This window comes from Sinocyclocheilus rhinocerous, unplaced genomic scaffold, assembly GCF_001515625.1.
Source record: "Sinocyclocheilus rhinocerous isolate Xijiao unplaced genomic scaffold, SAMN03320098_v1.1 scaffold55, whole genome shotgun sequence".
NCBI lineage: Eukaryota > Metazoa > Chordata > Actinopteri > Cypriniformes > Cyprinidae > Sinocyclocheilus > Sinocyclocheilus rhinocerous.
Genome location: NW_015647461.1, coordinates 814681 through 835697, shown reverse-complemented (window position 1 = coordinate 835697; position 21017 = coordinate 814681). Strand labels below are relative to the sequence as shown.

The 21017-nt window shown below is 35.7% G+C and overlaps 1 protein-coding gene and 1 long non-coding RNA gene across 2 annotated transcripts in view; both read left to right on the top strand.

Annotated features, from left to right (window-relative positions):
• LOC107709199 (protein Shroom2-like) overlaps positions 1 to 21017 on the top strand; it is a 49880-nt gene that overhangs the window by 8418 nt on the left and 20445 nt on the right. The window contains exon 4 of the mRNA XM_016513634.1: positions 12175 to 12323. Within this exon, the coding sequence (XP_016369120.1) occupies positions 12175 to 12323 (149 nt within the window). The remainder of the gene's footprint in view (positions 1 to 12174; positions 12324 to 21017) is intronic.
• Positions 12822 to 20640, top strand: LOC107709200 (uncharacterized). The gene is made up of 3 exons (XR_001636467.1): positions 12822 to 12876; positions 19453 to 19456; positions 20628 to 20640. It is a non-coding gene; the product is annotated as an uncharacterized LOC107709200 (long non-coding RNA).

Below are 21017 nucleotides of genomic sequence, written 5' to 3'. Positions count from 1 at the left end.
CTCACCATGCTTCATACTACGACGTTAATATTTATTTAATACATTAGCTCATCCATGAACATGATTTCTGCCCGAGTCCCATCGGATTGCTTCAGCTGTGGGGATGAAGATGACAACTCCCATGATTCCACACTCAGTCACGGCGTCATCTAACTACGCCTTTGTTTCTTTGTTTGTTTTGAATACGCGCCCTCTAGTGGCAAAAAATTACATATTGTGCCTTTAACACGTAGTTCATTCCTGTGATGGCAAGGCTGGATTTTCAGCAGCCATTACTCCAGTCTTCAGTGTCACATGATCCTAGAGAAATCATTCTAATATGCTGATTTGGTGCCCAAGAAACATTTCTTATCAATTTTGAAAACAGTTTTGCTGTTAATTTTTTTTATGATTCACTGATGAATAGAAAGTTCAAAAGAATAGCATTTATTTGACAGAAATATTTGTAACAATGTTAAATTCTTTACTGTCACTTTTGATGTATCTAATTGCTGAAATTTCTGAGATTTCTTTTAAAAATAATAACTTTACTGACCACAAACCTTTGAACGGTAGTAAATGTTGTGGTGTTATGATGCATATAGATTATCTAATATATTTATTACAGATATCTACATTGTTTGTGATTTCTTGAAAGCGTGTGTAATGTCCAACAACAGTTGGCAAATTTTAGAATGTAGCCTTACTTCAACATGTATTAATATGAATATTTTGTAGTTTACATTTTTTTATAGGCTGTGGCTGTGGAAATGGCACTTTGGTCTCTTGTAGTTTTTCAGCAACTCATTTTGAACAGTGACCGAAACTTTTTTTGTGTGCTTTTCTGGTTACTCATCAACTTTGAAGGACCTTGTAGATAAATTTGGAAAGAATACTCATCACTCTTACTTTCAGCGTAGGATGCCTAATGTTCTCCATTAAATGCATGTCTTTCTTTTCTAGCCAATTTTAGCTCAAAGTTTAGCTATAAGAATATTAAATAAGGTGGAATGTGACCATCTCTAAAACTCTGGTGGCCACCCCTACATACACTGTAGTTTTGAGGTGCATGTGACTTTCAGAAGTAAATTCCTGCCGTTGCTGAGGTCTTTAAGGAGCTAAAATGTTAAGTTAGGTCATTTCATGGAAGCCTTTGATTAGGTACAACACAGCTTCTCAGAGGATGGTTTGAAGACTGAGTGTGGTTTTTCACATCTTTGGACGTGTATTCACCAACAACAGTTTCTGTGAGTCCTGCAGACCCCGTCACACTTCAGGAATTGGTAAGAGTGGTTAATAATGTACTGAAGTTTTTTTACCGCCCTTGTTGATGCTCTTAAAGTCACTTGTTGTTCCTACTGGATCATATGATGGCAAATCCTGCTGTAAAATAACCTTTGCACCTGTTTTTTTAGATTTAGGCTTAATTGTGTCTTTGTTTTCATCAAGGTTTCTTTACCTTATATTTAAGTGTGTTAAATTATTTTTCCATGTTTTTTAACTCATTTTTGCTTTGTTCTTGTGCCTACCTTGTTTGCTGTATTTTATGAGGCCGGTTTGTCAGTGTCATCTCTCTTGTTATACATTTGTGTTTTCACACAAATGGACAGCAAGCCAAATAAGTTTACACACAATTTCCTAAAGATTATATGGGCAAACAAACTCGTTAATTGAATGATTATTCAGTTCTCATGGGAAAATTCAGTATTGCACCCAACATCCCTTTAAGCGACCAAAGCTTACTGTATGTTCCTTGCTCAAGGGTGCAGAGCTGTCATAACTTTCTTAGGAACCATGCTAAGATTTCTGCTAAGATTTAGGGTTCATTAGCAGCTCAAGCCTTAAACGCGGGTCTATCGCTTTATCAGAGGTGTAGTACACTTCATTTCAAAAAATAAATTATTCTGCTGATGAATGAGCCCTATAATGTATAAAAATGTTAAGGACTGAAACCAGAACCTTCATATTTGGCAAAACACTGTACCTCTATACATTTATTCTGTAGGTAAAAGGTTTCCACAGCTTGTGTGTAGTTGACTCTCCTCATATTGCAACATTACGTGTGAATCCAATTTGTTTTCCTTGGCACATTGGTGTTTTTGTCCGAACCTGCTCTTCTAGTACAAGTGCCATAGACAAAACAATTGAATGACCTTTATCAAGTATGCCCAAAAATCTGCCAATTGGGTGTGGAGCACCTATGTTCAGTTTTTCCTAAATATTAGATCATCTATGAAAACTACTTAAACAAAGGCCAGTTGCAAACATAGGCTGCATCTCAATTCACATACTTATACTATGTGGTAGAGGTGGTACTCCCACTCTTGATGAAAAAGTATGAGTATGTAGTAAGACAGCACATTATGGTCATAAAATTGTCTTGTACTGTTTGTGTTAGCATTGAGTACATATTTAAAAACTGCTTTAACTTGCTTTCCTCAGAACTTTTTTGAGACTGAAGAAGTGAATCTCCTCTTTTTCAGTACAAGAGGTTGTGGGATATATTATCTCAGAAGTTAAAAGTTCATTTTAAAAAAATCTGTTGGCTTACTGTTTTCAGTGTTCATTTCTCGCATACTGTTTAGCCGTCCTAAATAGTATGCGAGAAGTTAATGTTATTTGAATTAAGGTCATTTCTAAGATTTTAATCTGTTAAACAATTATTTCTTATTGCACTGGTCTTTGTGAAAGTACACATTTCGTCATCGTGTTTTGGATTACATCCAAATCTCAAGGCATACATCAAGTGACAGACATACTATGATGATGAGAAAATTATTTGATGACAAGTGTTCAGAAAGAAGTTCAAAAGGTCTGTTTTGTAAGCTGACTGTTCCCTGAGATTTACATTAATCCACAAAAGGGAAAAAGATACAAGGTTGTAAACAAGGTAGTACAATTTAGGGAAAAATTTACCTCAGCTACAGAAGTAAAAGTTTTAATTTAAAGGGTTAGTTCACCCAAAAATGAAAATTAGCCCATAAATTACTCACCCTCAAGTCATCCTAGGTGTATATGACTTTCTTCTTTCAGACGAATCCAGTCGGAGTTATATTAAAGATTGTCTTTGATCTTTCAAGCTGTTTAATGGCACTCAGCGGGTGTTGCATGCATCAGTCCAAAAGAAGTTAAATAAAAAGCGCCCATCCATAAAAAAAGTGTCTCACACTGCTCCGGGGGGTGAACAAAGGCCTCCTGTAGCGAATCGATGCGTTTTTGTAAGAAAAATATCCATATTCAAAAAGTAATAATCACTTTAATGTAGCTTGCGCCAACAGTTGTACACAGAAGCAGCTCCGGGCGGATGATGTATGAGGTTGGCGTTGTGCATGCGCTGGTGAGTCTCGTGAAAACCAACATTTGTTAACAAGAGCAAAGGAAGCAAAGTTTCCTTACTTTAGCAAAGGAAAACCAGTCTCCTCTTGGCTTATATCGAAATCCTCCGACATTCTTCTTTACAAATCCTCGTTTTGTACTTCTAATTAGTGACCGTTGTTTTGTTTTGAGCTCTCCTTTGCACTTCCGCGTGCGTCACTTCTGAGCGGCGCATGCGCAAAACCGACTCCATACGTCATTCCCCCGGAACTGCTTCCGTGTACAACTGTTGACGCAAGCTAGATTAAAGTGATTATTACATTTTGAATATGGATATTTTTCTTACAAAAATGCATCGATTCACTACAGGAGGCCTTTGTTCACCCCCCGGAGCCGTGTGAGACTTTTTTTATGGATGGGCGCTTTTTATTTAACTTCTTTTGGACTGATGCATGCAACACCCGCTGAGTGCCATTAAACAGCTTGAAAGATCAAAGTAAGCTAATTTTCATTTTTGGGTGAACTAACCCTTTAAGGTGTTTTGTAGGTTTGCGGGTAAATTAGCAGTTTATTTATTGATTTTCTTAGCTCGCTCTGTTTTTCAGTGGATTGTTTCACTACATTTCTCTGAGATTCCTGAGGCAAACTGACAGTGCCAGGAACAGCACAGGAATGTTGAAGCTTTGCTTGATTATCCAAATGTACTGAATTATCTTCGACAGCCTGAAGCCAGTTGGACTTGCATGATACAGCATCTGGGATAAATTTAGATTGTATTATATGAACCTGGGCAAGTTCACTTTGCCTTTGACGTCTTGTAAGTGAAGGATGAAAACCTTCTGTGGTCTCACTAAATTCTTAAAATAATTGACACAAAGTGAGGACATTGTAACATGTTTTGTGACAGGCTATATACTTGTGTGAATTTCAGAAACTTTTTTTGAATAGGCATTTCACTTATCCTTACCTGAAAGAAATGTGGTCTGTTGCTCTCTGTTTTTTTTCTTTTTTACTGTTTTTGAAAGAAGTCTCTCTTGCTTATCAAGGCTGCATTTATTTAATCAAAGATACAGTACAAACAGTGATAATATGATTTATATTTTAATATATTATGAAGTGTAATTTATTCATGTGATGGCAAAGCTGAAGTTTCAGCAGCCTTTACTACTCCAGTCTTCAGTGTCACATGATACTTCAGAAATCATTCTAATATGCTGATTTGCTGCTCAAGAAACATTACTTATTGGTATCAATGTTCAAAACACTTGTGCTGCTTGTGCTTAATATAACAGTGCAACATTTGTAATATAAATGTCTTTACTGTCACTTTTGATCAGTTTAATTTAATGGATCTTTCAAAAATGGATTTTTTTTGTATATCTATATGTATATTCTGAGATACATGCATAATTCTGATATATAGATGAATGCTAGGCTGTTGTGGGTGGTTACCAGGCTGTTGCTGTGCAATTTAGAGTTTTCAGAGCCATTACTTTTTACCTTATTCGTCCATACATTAGGTGAAAGAGGGCTGCAGTAAGCAGCTTTATTTATTTATACAGAAAAATGGAACAAATTAAAATGCCCTCATTCCTCACATTCCTTATTATTTGTCTTCATCGCATTTATTTTAAATCCTCTGTTTCAATAAACTCTAATAATCCTGTTTTACACTGCATGCATAGTGTAGCCTTTCACACGCTACCTGTGTTTGTTTTTCGTTTTATGCATTCTTTCAACACTCAGAGACCCAAAAAGGACAGCCATTTAATGAGCACTGGTAAACCTATTTGTAGACAACCGGATTCATCAGTCGACTGTCATGCCATGACCCGTTCAGAGCAAATTTGGTGTGGACAACCCTTCACCCACATACTGAAAGCCATCAAAGGAAAAGTCTGTTAATGATAGTCTTTTTACGTTAATAACTTCACTTGAGGAGTGGCAGGAACCTATCAAATTTAGAGCAGCTTTGAATAGTATTTGTTTCAGAAGAGCTTGACTTTTAACTCTACAGTATATGTCTGTTCATGTTCTGAGTAAGAAGTATCAGGAAAGCGTATTTTACCTCACTTTGCATGTTTTGAAGTATTTCAAGACCTTTGCTCTTATCTTTTCTGAGTGCTTGCTCAATGCAAATACATGCATGCGCACTGATCTATTGTTTAGACTACACCAAACTGCCAAAGGCTGCTGTGAAAATAATGGAGTTTGTGTAAGCTGTCCTTAGATATGGAGACAACAATCATTTGATAGTACAAGAGTTATGCCACATTTTATAAGCAGCTTTAGATCTGGAAGTATTTTTCCTTGAAACCTTGAACTGAGCAACTTCATTCAAAATATTTGAATTTGCACTTTGAATTAGCAATTTTGGACTAATAAATTGAATCAAAAACAACAGTACAGTATAAAACTATTGACTGAAAGTTATTGATTGTAAACATAATATATGCTTAAAATACTTGTTCAAACAAGTTTATTGCAATTTATTCAAACATATGCAGATGTATGAGTAGTTTAAGGCTAAGTTCACACTACATGACTTTAAACGTCGGCAGATTGCTGTGCTGTTCAGACTACATGACTTGATTGTCTGTCTTTAAGTCGTTGTGGTGTTCACACTACGTGACTCTATGTAAATGATCCGCAACCGGGGGTTACACACTACACAAGCTGACAACAACTCTGTCACCCAACGACTCTACAAAACACGTTTTGTCACGAAAACACATGCGAGAATTGGAATGACTCGAAACAACACGTGAAACAGGAGTTGTTTATTTGAAAATGGATGTCGGGAAGAAATTAGCGCTGCAAGCTGTTTGCTGAATGAAGATTTTTGCCAATCACCCGCTGATTTTCACCCGATCACAGCCCGACCTGTCGGTGAGCTCATTAACTTGCAAATCGGGCTTAAATCGATCTTAAAATCCTGTAGTGTGAACTAGGCATAAGGTTGTAGGGAGGAGACCCAATTGCAACTTCTCTGATTGGTGGATCTCTCGAAAGCAGTTATGGGTAGTGTAGTTCTTTACAGAGAATTAAATAAATAAATAAAAATCACATTATGTTAGATTATCTGTCTTGATAAGGTTATTCATTATAAACCAATAAATGGCTGAAATTCTATACTATTGTGTCTAAATAAATGAACAAAATACTAAAATCTGAAATCAATCTTTTTAAAAAGCTACAAGTGAATTTAGGCATCGCAACATTATAATGTGCAGTACGAAAGATTGATATTCATTTTAAGATTTGCTAAAGATTACATTGATAATTTAGTGCTTTGAATGATTAACTTTAAAGTGAGTGTTATATGATGATGGCAGATGTAGTCTTGATGTAAAAATAAGGGAAATAATCATGCATAATTAAAGATAAAAGTTATCCAATATCAGACAATATATTCAATATAAACAATACAAATAAATTAAGAAATATAGTATATAGGACTGAGATATTTTGCATCCCCAGTATGTATGAATATCTTGATATTTTAAACATCCAGGGGTTGTCCATTCCCCAAACAAACTCCGTAATGCTCTTTAGGAGCATAGGAGGCCTCTCGATTAATGAAATGTGATTGCAGCAAACTTTTTTGGAAATCCTGTCTTCAGTCTTTTTGTTGCCAAGAGGGGCAGGAATTTAGATGCATTCCTGATGCTAAGCCACAAGGAGCTCATGCTCTTTTGTTTGTGCTAGGATACAATGTTCATTCAAAAAAGCTTAATCTGTATAGTTCAATACTTCTGTTGTAGCTGGAGTCGACTCAGATTCTTTAGTGTACGATCAAGTTCAGCTGAAACAACAAAAAAGCCCTTAGTCATATTATTGTTCTGTGCAGGCATAGTCCTGTTATAGCTCCCGGTGTGTATTATATGTACTCTCATTGTCAAGATTTGACAATAGCACCATTGTGAAGAGGTGATGTCTCTTGGAAGAACATTTGTACTTTGAGTAGTGTGTGTGTGTGTGTGTGTGTGTGTTGAATGCAGCAGGATAGGCTGTAAAGTAGTTCTAAAGCTCAGTGCTCTGTCAGCGTAGAGCACAGGACACCAGTCGACAGAACTCCCGCATTCTTCTCTGCCACATCCTTCCCTCACTTCACCCCACACTCCAGACCCCACGCCGAGAAAGCAAGGTCATGGAACTTATTTCAAGCTTTTGAAAAATTCTTTGGAAATACCACCAGATTGATGGAGCTGTAGGGGTGCCATTAGCACATAAAACAGTGAACCATGGAGCCATTACCACTGTATTTAAATAGTACTCCAAGTCGATACTATGATTATGATACATGTTGGAAAATGCCATGATATTGCTTTGACAAATGCACTCGCATAAATACCATAGAGTAGGGCTGGATGATACTTTTTTTTTTTTGCAGGAAAATATTTATTGGGAAACAATTAAACCAAGATATTGATAAACTTGAGTAATTTTCTATATTTAGCCTACATTGATGTTGATGAAAAGTTCTGTGTCTTTGTGTGAATGAGCAACACAATTTCAGCCTGCTGTCTCACTATACAGTGTCGTGAAAAGGTTTTTGCCCCTTCCTGTTTTTTTTTTTGTATATTTGTCACACTTTAAAGATTCAGATCATCAAACAAATTTTAATATTACACATAGATAACCCGAGTAAATACAAAATGCAGTTTTGAAATAATGATTAATCATAGTTCAGAACCATAACCATATTAAGGGAAAAAAAGCGGTCCAAACCTGCCTGGCCCTACGTGAAAAAGTAATTGCCCCCTAAATCTAATAACTGGTTGTGCCACCCTTTGCAGCAACAACTGCAATCAAGCGTTTGCAATAACTGGCAATGAGTCTTTTACATCGCAAGTCATCCAGGTCCTGAAGCTGCAAATATTTTTTTGGCAAATGTGAGATGAGCCTTTGTGTTCTTTTTGGTCAGCAGTGGCTTTTGCCTTAGACCTCTCCCATGGATGCCGTTTTTGCCCAGTCTCTTTCTTATTGTTGAATCATGAACACTGACCTTAACTGAGGCAAGTGAGGCCTGCATGGCAACTATTTTGTTTATAATGTATTTTTCACTTTCTTTAGATCGCGGCATGATGTGTTGCTCTTTAAGCATGCTTCACTTTGTCAGACAGGTTCTATTTAAGTGATTTCTTGATTCAGCAGGTCTGGCAGTAATCAGGCCTGGGTGTGTCTAGTGAAATTTAACTCAGCTTTCTAAAATAATGTGGTTAATCACAGTTCTTTCATGATTTAACAGGATGGGGCAATTAATTTTTCACATAGGGCCAAGTAGGTTTGGAAGGCTTTTTTCCCTTAATAAATGAAATCATCATTAAAAAACTGCATTTTGTATTTACTTGCATTATCTTTGTGTAATATAAAAATTTGTTTGATGATCTGAATCTTTTAAGTGTGACAAATATGCAAAAAACTTTAAAAAAAAACAGCAAGGGGGCAAAAACCTTTTCACGGCACTGTATAAGGACAGTCTTCACAACACTCCACCAAAATAAAGGTTTGGTTTAACTTGAAGAAATTATGACAAATGTATTACTATTATTGTTATTAAGGAATACTATACAATCAAGAGATTTTCATCCATGTTTTAATGTATACAGTATATAAATACTGTTGTGCAGCACCTTATTTGACATTAAGTCTTAAGTCTAGTGTATTTATAAAATGTAACAAATGTGTGGAATGCATTTCCTCCCCAGTAATGGTATTAAATGAATATTGTGATAAATATCGATATCAAATGATGTAAAATATATTTGGCCCTATCACCAGCCCTACTATAGATCTGGATCAATTTCATTCTGATTCATATGCGCTGATGTCTGAATTTGTTTATCTCTTTTTTTAAATTCTTGTCTAAGGAAGGAGTTATTTAAGGATCTTATAAATGTGTTGTAAAATTACTGAAATAGAATAAAATTGTTCTTAATTTGCAAAAATGGTTTTTGAATTTTAATTGAAAACCAGTGAATTGAATAGAATCATTAATTGAAATGTAACCCTGGACTGGACCACAAAACCACAATACATTGTATGGGTCAAAATTATCGATTTTTCTTTTATGCCAAAATTCATTAGGATATTAAGTAAAGATCATGTTCCATTAAGATATTTTGTAAATATTCTACCGTATATATCAAAACGTAATTTTTGATTAGTAATATGCATGGCTAAGAACTTCATTTGAACAACTTTAAAAGCGATTTTCTCAATATTTAGATTTTTTTTGCGCCCCCAGATTCTAGATTTTCAAATAGTTGTATCTCAGCCAAATATTGTTTTATCCTAACAAACCATGGAGAGCTTATTTATTCAGCTTTCAGATGATTTATAAATCTCATTATGACTGGTTTTGTGGTCCAGGGTCACAAATAGTTATGTATTTATTAAAATGACTTTTGAATGCACAACCAGTGAATCAAATAGTTTTATACCCCAATTTTTTGGACTTGTACCATGGTAATACCATGGTATTCCTTGACAAACCTTGAAGTACCATGTAAATGACATGTGAGTTTGGCAGTCAGTGTTGTAGTACTCAACCGTACTCAAGTCCCAGTCCAAGAACCACATTTTCATGGTCATGGACTTGTCATGAACTCTAGCATTTGGACTTGATATTGACTTAGACTGCATGGATGTGTTTTGAGGTCACGCATATACATGATACAGAGAAGAAAATATTTGTCTTATTTCACTCTCACCTCTGCTTTTGCCTCACATTCCCATTAAATGACACCCCCACCCTCATCCCGATGCTCCGACAGTGTTTGCTATGCTTATGTGGGTCTGATACCTTTCTAGTGAACATTTCCATTGTTCTAAGTCATTTATTCCCTCAGTATGGTGCGGAATGCCAGAGGAGGGCACCCACTGGCGTGCCTGTTTAACATTAACATTTGAGGTTATTCTAGTGCTTCTTATTTCGGCATGCTTAAAGTTTTCCTTTTTTTTTATAAACTCTGAGGGGGGCTCTTAAGTCCGGATGTCACAGAGTCCTGCTGCTGTTAAAATAATAAATGTAAGAAAGACCACATACAACAAAGGAATAACTGCAATAGCCACATTTGTACATTCTTGACCATGCACGTATACGCAATAAGATGGTTTATTATAGGGTCGACTGGTGCTTGAATCTAACCACAGCTGGTGATAAAGCAAGCAAGAATAATCACTCAAGGTTTGTTGTCCATTTGAGCTTAAAGTTGACCTTCTAAAAATGTTATGTTACTAATAGCACCGTATTATGATAAAAGTACATTCCTGTGTATGAATATTATCCCTCCAGAGAGGATCGTGTTTGATGAGTAGACATACCTGGAAAGTAAATAATGAACAGCCATGATCAACTTTGGGGTAAAGGCTCAAATAGCAGATAACTGGTTTACTGGAAGATAGAGCAGCATTACATATCATGTCAGGAATTTACTTTAGTTTAGACCAAACCCCCTATTTGGCTACATGTTTTGGCTACATATCATTTATGATTAACTCGCTTCTAGCTCGGCTCTGGAGGTAAAGTGTTGATGTGGAAAGCTTATGACTTGCCCCCCTGTGCTGATTTAGAAAGGTGAACGTGCCTTTCTCATTTGGTCATTTAAGGGTAGAACACAACAAATAATGTATTTGGCATTGGACTTAGCAGTTGTTTAGGAAATGCTCTAAGACTTTGTTCACTCTAGTTTTTCAAATCGGATCTTTAGGACTGATTGTCCACACTGTCATTTTGCACATGATAAAATCAGATCTGTTTCTTTCATACAGTATGTGTACACTGCTTACCATAGTTCTGTCTAGGAGAGGTGTGTGATGTTGTTTTAATGATGTGTGAGATGTCATTCACATTGCAAAAACCAAACAAAACACGCCTTGAGAGTCCAAGCATTGACTGCAGAATGCAGTTAGAATGCCAACGAAAATAGTTTCAAATAAAATATGGAGTAGAGCCATTGCAACACAAAGATGTGTTTCGTTACTGAATGAATTTGCATTTTTGAACAAATCATTTTTGAATCAGTGAATGATTCAATTACCCATTAATGAAGATGATCACTTGCTTCGTTTCTAAATGAATCAGATGGTTTGAACGAATTGAATTGTAAACAATATGAAAAGCTTCAGGAAGTCCAGAACAGGTCAGCACAAAAACACACACATTTTGTCAAAGTATTCCAATCCCAAAGAATATTGAGATTTATTTATTTTTGGTCGAAGGAACGAGCCAAAAATTTGATCTTTATCTCTGCTCATGTCTATTGTAACATTGTGCCATGGTACTGAATAACATAAGCATTGTTGCATTGCTGCATTTTTGTGTTTTGCATAATCTTTCATATACAGTGTATTTGCATATTCTTTCATATACTGTGTATTTGCATATTCTTGCATGTACTACTTGAAACAGGATGCTTCATTCATTATTAACTACACAATGGATGTATTATAGTTTTTAGTGAAAAAGATAAAGCAAAAATGTGACCATTCACATTGAAACCTAACCAGATTTTAAACCAAAAATCAATTTGGTTGGGACAGGGTGTGTAAAAATCAGATTTCCTTTTTTTATGTTTTATTTTTATTTTTTTGCTGTTCACACTATAAACAACTTAACTGAATTAAGTTGGATATGCCAAACCAGATTTTTGTTCCCTATCTGAACTAAGCGTAATCGCACTACATTGCCTGGCAGTGGCTAGGTCATTTACAAAAGATGAATGCTTGTCCAAATATTGTCGTAGTTTGTTCAATTTCAATCTCTCAACAAAGGGAGAGCTATTAGTACAGGTCTATTCATATCTCGGTGATGTATGGTTGTGAAACAGAGGGATTTGATTGAGAATGATTGAGTGTTTTGTGTCTGTGTCACAGGTGGAAGAGGGCAGCAAGGCCGCAACCGCAAGACTGCAGGCTGGAGATGAACTCATCAACGTCAACAACATTTCTCTCAGCGGCTACAGACAAGAGGCCATCTGCCTAATCAAGGGCTCCCACAAGACTCTCAGCCTGGTGGTGAAAAGGTAATTTATATTCAACCTCACTATCATTGTTGGGCCCGATTTACACCTGAGATTAAGACCTGTCTATGGAATCTGATCAGTCAAGCTACTTTCACCTAATATGCATCACATATATATAGGTTTTGAGGGGAGGTTCCCTGATCATGCATCACTTTCTGCGTCAGCATGTTATTGCACGTAGATAAGCAAGCACAGAAAGTCGAAAGACTGTTGCTTCCAAATTTTAATCTCACTGCAGATGGGACATTTTTTATTCAAGCCCCTATACTAACTGAACTTTTTAAAGCCATTTGGCAAGGTTTAGAATCATAGTTTTAGCACAATGACTGATTGGCAGGTGATCAGGGTGGAATAGCATTTACACCACAATTGTGATGTGTTTACATGCATGCTACGACTGAACGAGGGCACAAGGAAAGAAAGCGGCATTCAATGCTGCCCACTTGTGATCAGGTTGTCAGAAACAGATGTTAATGCCAGGTGTAAACAGGATCTTTAACATTTCCTCCTCTCTGGGGTAAGATATACGTGGTTGCTTACTGTTGTTGTTTTTGTTTCATATGTTAAAAGATGCATTAAATATTTTGAGCAGGACTATTTGTGTTCCCATCAATATTGTATTGCTCTGTTAGGTAGAAACACCTATGAATAAATGTACGTCACAGGTCGGAAGTGAATGAGTTTAGCCGCTGGGGATTGGTGTTGTTTGCATCACTAGTTTATCTGATGCTGAGGGAGCCGTTGAATGCTTGACAGTCCAGTTCTGCCAGATCGCTGTTTTTCTGACAACTGACAAGCACACACTGTGAGATAGAGGAATAGAAAGCTAAAATAAAACTGAAGCAGTTTCAATTTTATTTTTCATTTCAGCTTTATACTGAAAGTATATGCTGGAGGCATTACTTGGGGATATATATATATATATATATACATATACATATATATATATATATATTACCTAGAATCTTAAATATGGTTCCCGACTTTTGGTTCCACTTCCCAACTAATAAAAACACTTTTTTTTCCAATTAATTTTGCTCTGTTGATGGATATTCTTACCTATTTGACATGGAATTTGTATGTTCTCATGAAAACTTAAATTGATAATCATTCCGTTTCTAAATACGGAACATGGTACAGTCTTTGGAAAGTGAAAGTGACAGGATTCAGTCATGTTTGTAGTCATTGAACATCAGACGTTATTTTAGCTCCAGTAAAATGCCATTTATTATTATTTTTCTAACTGAAACATCAAATAATGCTATATATACATATACATATATATATATATATATATATCCTAGAATCTTAAATATGGTTCCCGACTTTTGGTTCCACTTCCCAACTAATAAAAACACTTTTTTTTCCAATTAATTTTGTTCTGTTGGTGGATATTCTTACCTATTTGACATGGAATTTGTATGTTCTCATGAAAACTTAAATTGATAATCATTCCGTTTCTAAATACGGAACATGGTACAGTCTTTGGAAAGTGAAAGTGACAGGATTCAGTCATGTTTGTAGTCATTGAACATCAGACGTTATTTTAGCTCCAGTAAAATGCCATTTATTATTATTTTTCTAACTGAAACATCAAATAATGCATCTTCTGAACTCATCTAACCTTCCAGTTTCTACTGAAGTAGTCAAAAGCTAACATTAAAGTGAACGGCCACTATGTTTTCACTAACAACCCTATATGAAGTTTCTATCTGATGCAGTAGATTTGCATGCGGGCTGGAAGTGATGTTCTCAGCCAGTGGACACTGCGGGTACAGAGCGCGTGTCGACTCTGTGATGCAAATGAAGTGATTTGGTCCTGATTCACGTGGTCTGATTGTTATCAGCTTTTCTCACGACTTCTGCTCTTTTCCAACCCCAAACACAAAGGTGAGGTTTTCTCACCTTGAAAGCAGTGTATGCATATGTTTACAGCAACACTTACAACGTGATCTCTTGGTGAGAAATTAAATAAATGGATGTTCAACAGTTTTAGGTTTGATTTGATCTTGTCTATATAGGAAAATGTGCATTATGAAACACATAGTATTTTTCTGTTAAACATGCATTACATTGGCTCATTGCAGTTGAAGAGGAGCAGGCTGGTCAGTCCACGTCTTTGTGTGCCAAACACTGTCCTCTTTGTCTCTGCTTGGCCTATCTTGGAACACAAAGTGTGTTTGGTCGCATTACAGCATAACTGCTAAACAAACAATGTCATCCAGAGAGAAAAACTGCCTGTGTTTATCTACTGGACAGAGCCATTACTGCGGGTGATAGAAGGTGATTCGAATTCTATGTTAAGGTGACTTAAAAATCTATTGACGATTCACTGTACTTGATTTTTAATGCATGGGATGGAGCATAGTTATGAATTAAATCCACTATGAATTGAATCAAACCCACCTCTTGTCAATCATCAATGGCATTTGGCTTTGGCATGTGCGTTTTTACTGGAGGAATGTTTATTGTAAATGGCAAATGAAATGGGGGTTGTGTAATGTGACTTTATAACCAAGGACTGAGTCACGGTTTCGTATTTCCAACAGTGAAACGAATGTGCTCCGATTAGGCAATCAAGTGGTTGACATTATTGAACAGACACGTAACTACTCACAGCCTATTTAGTTGGATTAATGCATTCCAGTAGAGTAATAACAAAAGAATTCAGGAATGTTTCGTGATATGATGTTTGGATTTTTAAATCAAGAGAACCTAAGCCCTCAAGTGGACAAAAATAGTTTATTATTTGTAACTGTGCATACATTTTCCTGTATTTTCCTGTGCCTATAGCGGATAAATTCATTGGGAAGTGAGTCAGAATTAGCACACAGAGAGCAGATAACATATCATGCTGGACCTCAGTGGAAGGTGGGGCACGCGTGGGCAGTCTGCAGACTCGTGTGTTTAACAAGAGGTGTGAACCTCATTCAAATTGGCTTTGAATGGCTGTCATTATGAATAGCCTGATCTTTTAAACTCTTTTAAATGTTTGGGGTCCGAGAACCAAATAAATATGGTTATTTTGAACTTTTGAAAACATCAAAAAATCTGAAAAATGCATCATCGGTTTCCACAAAAAAATTTAAGTAGATCAGTTTTTGGGTACTAGACAAAATGCATTAAAACATTGATTTTTGGTTCTAGACAAGGCTTGATGTTTAACAGGTTTTGGCAAACAGACAGAACTCTGTTGATGGATTTTGAATATTAGACAAAATGCATATTTTCTGACAGGATCCAGTGCCTGAGTTTGGATCTAATATTCCTGATGTAGAGACTCAATCTAATATTTTTGGCATCGTTGGCACAATGTCGGCACAATCTAACTAACTGTATAATAAGAAATGCTTCTTGAGCACCTAATCAGCATATTAGAATGATTATGGATCATGTGACATCTTTGCCATCATAGGAATAAATTGCACTTTAAACTGTTATTTTAAGTTGTAATAATATTTTACAATATTACTGTTTTTATTGTATTTTTGATCAAATAAACACCGCTTTGGTGAGCATAAAAGACTTCTTTCAAAAACATTTTAAAAATCTTGCCGTCCCCCAAACATTTGAATGGTAGTGTATATAAAGTTTATAATTTTTGTGATTGGCCCAGTGAAAATGTTGGGAGGGCAAGTGCAAATCTGAACTACTGGGATCCACTTATGAAAATGTTTTAAATGAAAATTCTATTTTGTGTTGCCAGCATTACAGTTTGAGTGAAACGTTTTCTTTAAATGTAAAGCATCAAAAATATCTATAAAATAAATCAATATTTGAATCCCAGATTCGCAAAGTGGTCTTAGGCTTTTGAACCCCACTGTATAACATACAGTTAACAAATAAAATGCTGTTACATCACTCCACCCTCATGTTGCTTTAAAAACCTGTTGAAGCATGTGTCATTGTCATAATTCTTTATAATTGCAAGACAAATTTGTCAGATATTTTGTCAGCCAGAGGCAGATCACTGGGTTGTGACCAAAATGACCCTGAGCACGGCATACCACGTGCCCCAACCTGAGCAGAGGGCGATGTGTGGCTTTTAACAGTGTACTTTTTGAAAGAGAATGTATGTCTGAATAAGGCCTAAGCAAAATAAGTGTTTGACTATGAAATGAGGAAATAGGAAGTTGTTGCATATGTAGGCGGTGCCTGTTTTGCATATTCTGACTTCATTTGAAACTATGAGGTCATGGTATGAGCTGGAGAGATTGTTTAGTTTGGCATGACCAAGGCATTGGACAAATAGAGAACACAGCATTTATGCTGGATCAAGGCCATCTGTATGCCTGGATAGTACATCGTTCAGTGTCATAAGTTTAAAATCCATATTAAGAAATTTGTTATAATTTAAATTAAAGGTGCCCTCGGTAGTTTTTCCTTACTAAAATATTTTATACAAAGAAATGAAAATGTTTAAAAGGGATCACATGATATTAAGACTCATACAGTGTTATTTTAGTATAATGTATGTAGTATTATAATATTTATTCATATTTTAAATGAACTTTTATTTTTATATCTTCAGTTTTCATTTTAGTTTGGTTTAGTATTTTTGTCATTTGCTTTTATGAGTTTTTGTTTTTTAATATTAAACTTTATTTTATTTTTGATATTTAGTTTTAGTAATTTTAGTATGCTTCCACTTAAACTTATTTTATTTTAGTTAGTTCCCAAGGCTACATTTCAAATTTTTCATTTAATATTTTATTTTATTTTAGCTTTAGCTTTATGTAAATGAGCAAAAATGATTCCTATCATCAGTTTTCATTTTAGTTAACAGTGCTGTCATATTAGTAGCCTAATAAAAGCTTTTCCCCCCCCCGCCCCTTTTTTTTTAGATCATGTGAGATCACATGACCAGCCCAGTGCCATTCACTTTTCACTGTTCCCATGTATTAATGTAAACGTTTGCTTTGGTAATGAATCATGGCTAACTGTGAATTTCTACAAAGCTATTGGTAACTGAAAACATTTTTTAATTGGTTTTGCATGATACTGCTCGACACACCAAAGTACTAAGTTCACCTTTAATTAGTCATACTTTTGTGTTAATGTAACCACTTATTTACGCAATAAAATATTGAGTAATACTGATGAACTATATTAACTGGTTTTTACACATTCCGATTGTATATACGATGATTGTTCACTATAGTAATACAAGTGTTATATGTCACACAGTGATTAATTAGATTACCTAACCTAAATGAACATGATTACTAAACTCTTAGGTGAATGAAATACATCCTATGACACACTAAATATTGTCGCTCATGCATGATGCACAAGTGAGTGTTTCTGTGAATGCCAATGTGCCCAGATGCCCCACTGAGTAGGTAATCTAACTGCAGAGATATTGGGATTATGGTCAGTGTGATTAAAATGGGATTTGGAGTCTGTTGCTTGTGGATTAGATAACTCATCCACACTTTTAAGACTGTCCTGTCTGGTGCTACAATAGGAGCAATATGATTCTATAGTACTGTTACATAAAAAGGGTGGAAAGTGTAATGCAAAATCTGTCTTCAGTCAACAAACACCCAGTTTCTAGATTATTTGGGCTTTTCAAAGTTTTATTTTGGTTTCAAAAATATTCAGCTTTCTCTATATAAACACACAATCTGTTGTTCCTTCAAGAAACAAAGGCTATTCTATGAGTGTATGTACTGATGTTTTAAACAAAAGCAGCGAACTGGATTTAACCCAGACAGAGATGGATGCGGATGGTTCAGATACACACGAAGACAAATGCATTAGAGTCTCTAGTTTGAGAAACCAACACCTCACAGGTTCTCAGCTGGCAGCTTCATTGAAAAGTACATGCCAAGTAGCAGTTTCATCTGGGATTAAACCTTTTGTGCTGAGTTTCAAAGAAAAAGCCACATCTGGAACTGGTGAATAAGAAGAAGCGATTCAAAGGGGCAAAATAACATTTTTAGCTATAAATTATTAGAAAAGAGAGCGTCAGAGATTGCTAGTCTGTTAGAAGAGCCCTACAAACCAATAATACAGATGTGCTACAAAAAGCATCAGATAAACTTAAAGGGTTAGTTCACCCAAAAAATTCTGTCATTAATTACTCAACCTCGTGTTTTTCCAAACCCGTAAGACCTTCGTTCATCTTCGGAACACAATTTAAGATATTTTTGATTAAATCTGAGGGCTCACTGACCCTCCCATAGAAAGCAAGGTAACTACCACGTTCAGGGTCCAGAAAAGTACCAAGATGATCGACAAAGTAGTCCGTGTGACATCAGTGGTTCATCGCGCGTTCACGACAGTATGACCCAGATCCGGCGTAATGACGTCAGTGACGCAGTAGAGACGAAAATGTGGAATAAAGTCGTTATTTTTGTTTTCTTTGTGCAAAAACGTATTCTCGTAGTTTCGTAACTTTACAGTTGAACCACTGATGTCACACGGACTTCTTTGTCGATCATCTTGGTACTTTTCTGGACCTTGAACGTGGTAGTTACCTTGCTGTCTATGGGAGGGTCAGAAAGCACTCATATTTCATCAAAAATATCTTAAATTGTGTTCCGAAGATGAACAAAGGTCTTACGGGTTTCGAACAACACGAGGGTGAGTAATTAATGACAGAATTTTCATTTTTGGGTGAACTAACCCTTTAAGATGAGCTGATTGAATGCATGAAATGCATGGTTTTGTTCCAATATTTCACAAGGCTGAGAACCATTGTTCTATTTAGTAATGTAAATACTGATTGTTTTGCTCAAGGAAAGAGTAAGCGATTCTCGAAAGTATTAATGAAAATAACATTGTTGTCACTAGTGAAAATGTCTGAAGTGACTTTTTTGCGCATGTTCCGCATGAATATTGTAGTTGTTGAATTTAGAAACAAACAGTGACTTCACATACAGTCCTTGAAACAGACGAGAGGAGGCAGTCATGTGACAGAGGTGTGTCTGGAGTTACTCAGTTGTGACTGATTCAGAGAAATCTTTTTGTGAGCTGTTATTGTTTTAGGAACGTCTGCTAACTGGCTTGTCTTGAAATGACCTTGAATTCCCCAGTGAAACTACCAAAGAGAATGTGTATTGTGTCTGTGATTCAGATTCGGTCATTCTCATAAATTATCTTCTCACATGTGTATTCTGTGAAGTTTTGTTGATTGTTCATTTACTATTCTCAGAAACTTTGATTGGAAAAAGACCTCAGGAGAGCAAGTTTAATTAATCATAGTTTATTGACAAAAACAAAGGTTTTTTTTTTTTGTTGTTGTTGCTGTTTCCGATTGTGACGTGTTTGAATGCCCTGTTGACATTACTGACCCAAGAGACCTTTTGTTATAAACAGATCATCCAGAAGCCAGTCCTTCTTCTGTAGCCAGCTTCTTACATAGAATGACTACTGCCACCTAGTGATGTAGAGCCATAACACATGATATGTGTATGATAGCGCAAATGGAATTATCTAGCAAAATAAATGCTCAAAACAGTAGAATCACATTGTATGGAAAAACCTGAGTGTCATTTGTTTAATAATTCCTTTTGTCTTATATGGGGGAAATTAAAAACCTGCAGTGCCTCTAAAGTGAATAAAAAAAGGATGATGCAAAGATTCAAACATAAATCAAAAATTAGTTTTTAGCGAACCTATCCTTTTAAATAAATAAGTACACACTTTTAACTGAGAAGTGAATCTCTGTATGTGGGTACAATGACATTTTTGTAGGTTGTTTTTCTTGAAAAATACTTTTATTTAGCAAAGACACAAATTGATCAAAAGTGACAGTAAAGACATTTATACTGTTACAAAATTTGTTTTTTGTTTTTTTCAAATAAATGCTGCCCTTTTGAACTTCATTCATATTCATTATTTCTATCCTATACATTAAAAAATCGAGAACTGTTTATAATAATATTTCACAGTATTGTTGTTTTACTTTATTATTGATCAAATAAAAGCAGCCTTAGTGAGCACAACATAAAACGTATATTTATAGTTATTTTATGTATTATATAAATATTCTATTTAATATATTTGGCTGGTGAACAATGTTGTACCCTGGTATTGTAGATAGTAGAATAATTGAATAATCCTGGAGTGACCGAACCTAAGAAAAATTGCTCTTTTCATTCCTTGAATTTTTGGGAATGTGTTGACATTTGTGTTACACTTCCTGTTAGCATTCTGTTAAAGGAAGAAAAGAATCCATATCCCTCTTGCAATAGACCAACTATCAGTAATGAAGGATTTTCCCAGGATGCAGCTGGAATGGGTTTCTTTCTTCTATTGGTTTAAATACAGACTTTGGTTGCAGAATTGTTCCAAAAGCCTGCTTAAAATAGGACATTAACATTTTTCCTCCCTCTTTTAGTAATTACTCAGCTATAAAACTGCATCTAAATGACTAAATATTTCAGCTACAGGGTGTAGTTTAAATGTTAAAGTGATGCATTGGGTAATAGACCCTTCTAAGACAATTGCCATGCCAAAATTTATGGCAGCACTGTGTACCCTATGCTTCTGCCCAATAGCTTAAAATAGGTGAGTGGCTATAGTGACAAGAGCTGTGTCACTCTGAGCTTCAGAATCCAATTATAACTAGTAAATCTCTCCTATGGCATAATTGGCATTAACTGAGAGAGGATGACTTGAACTTGATTACCGCAGCAGGGGTGAAGTCAAGTCATCTGCATGTGATTTTATAGAGGTGCTCAGTGA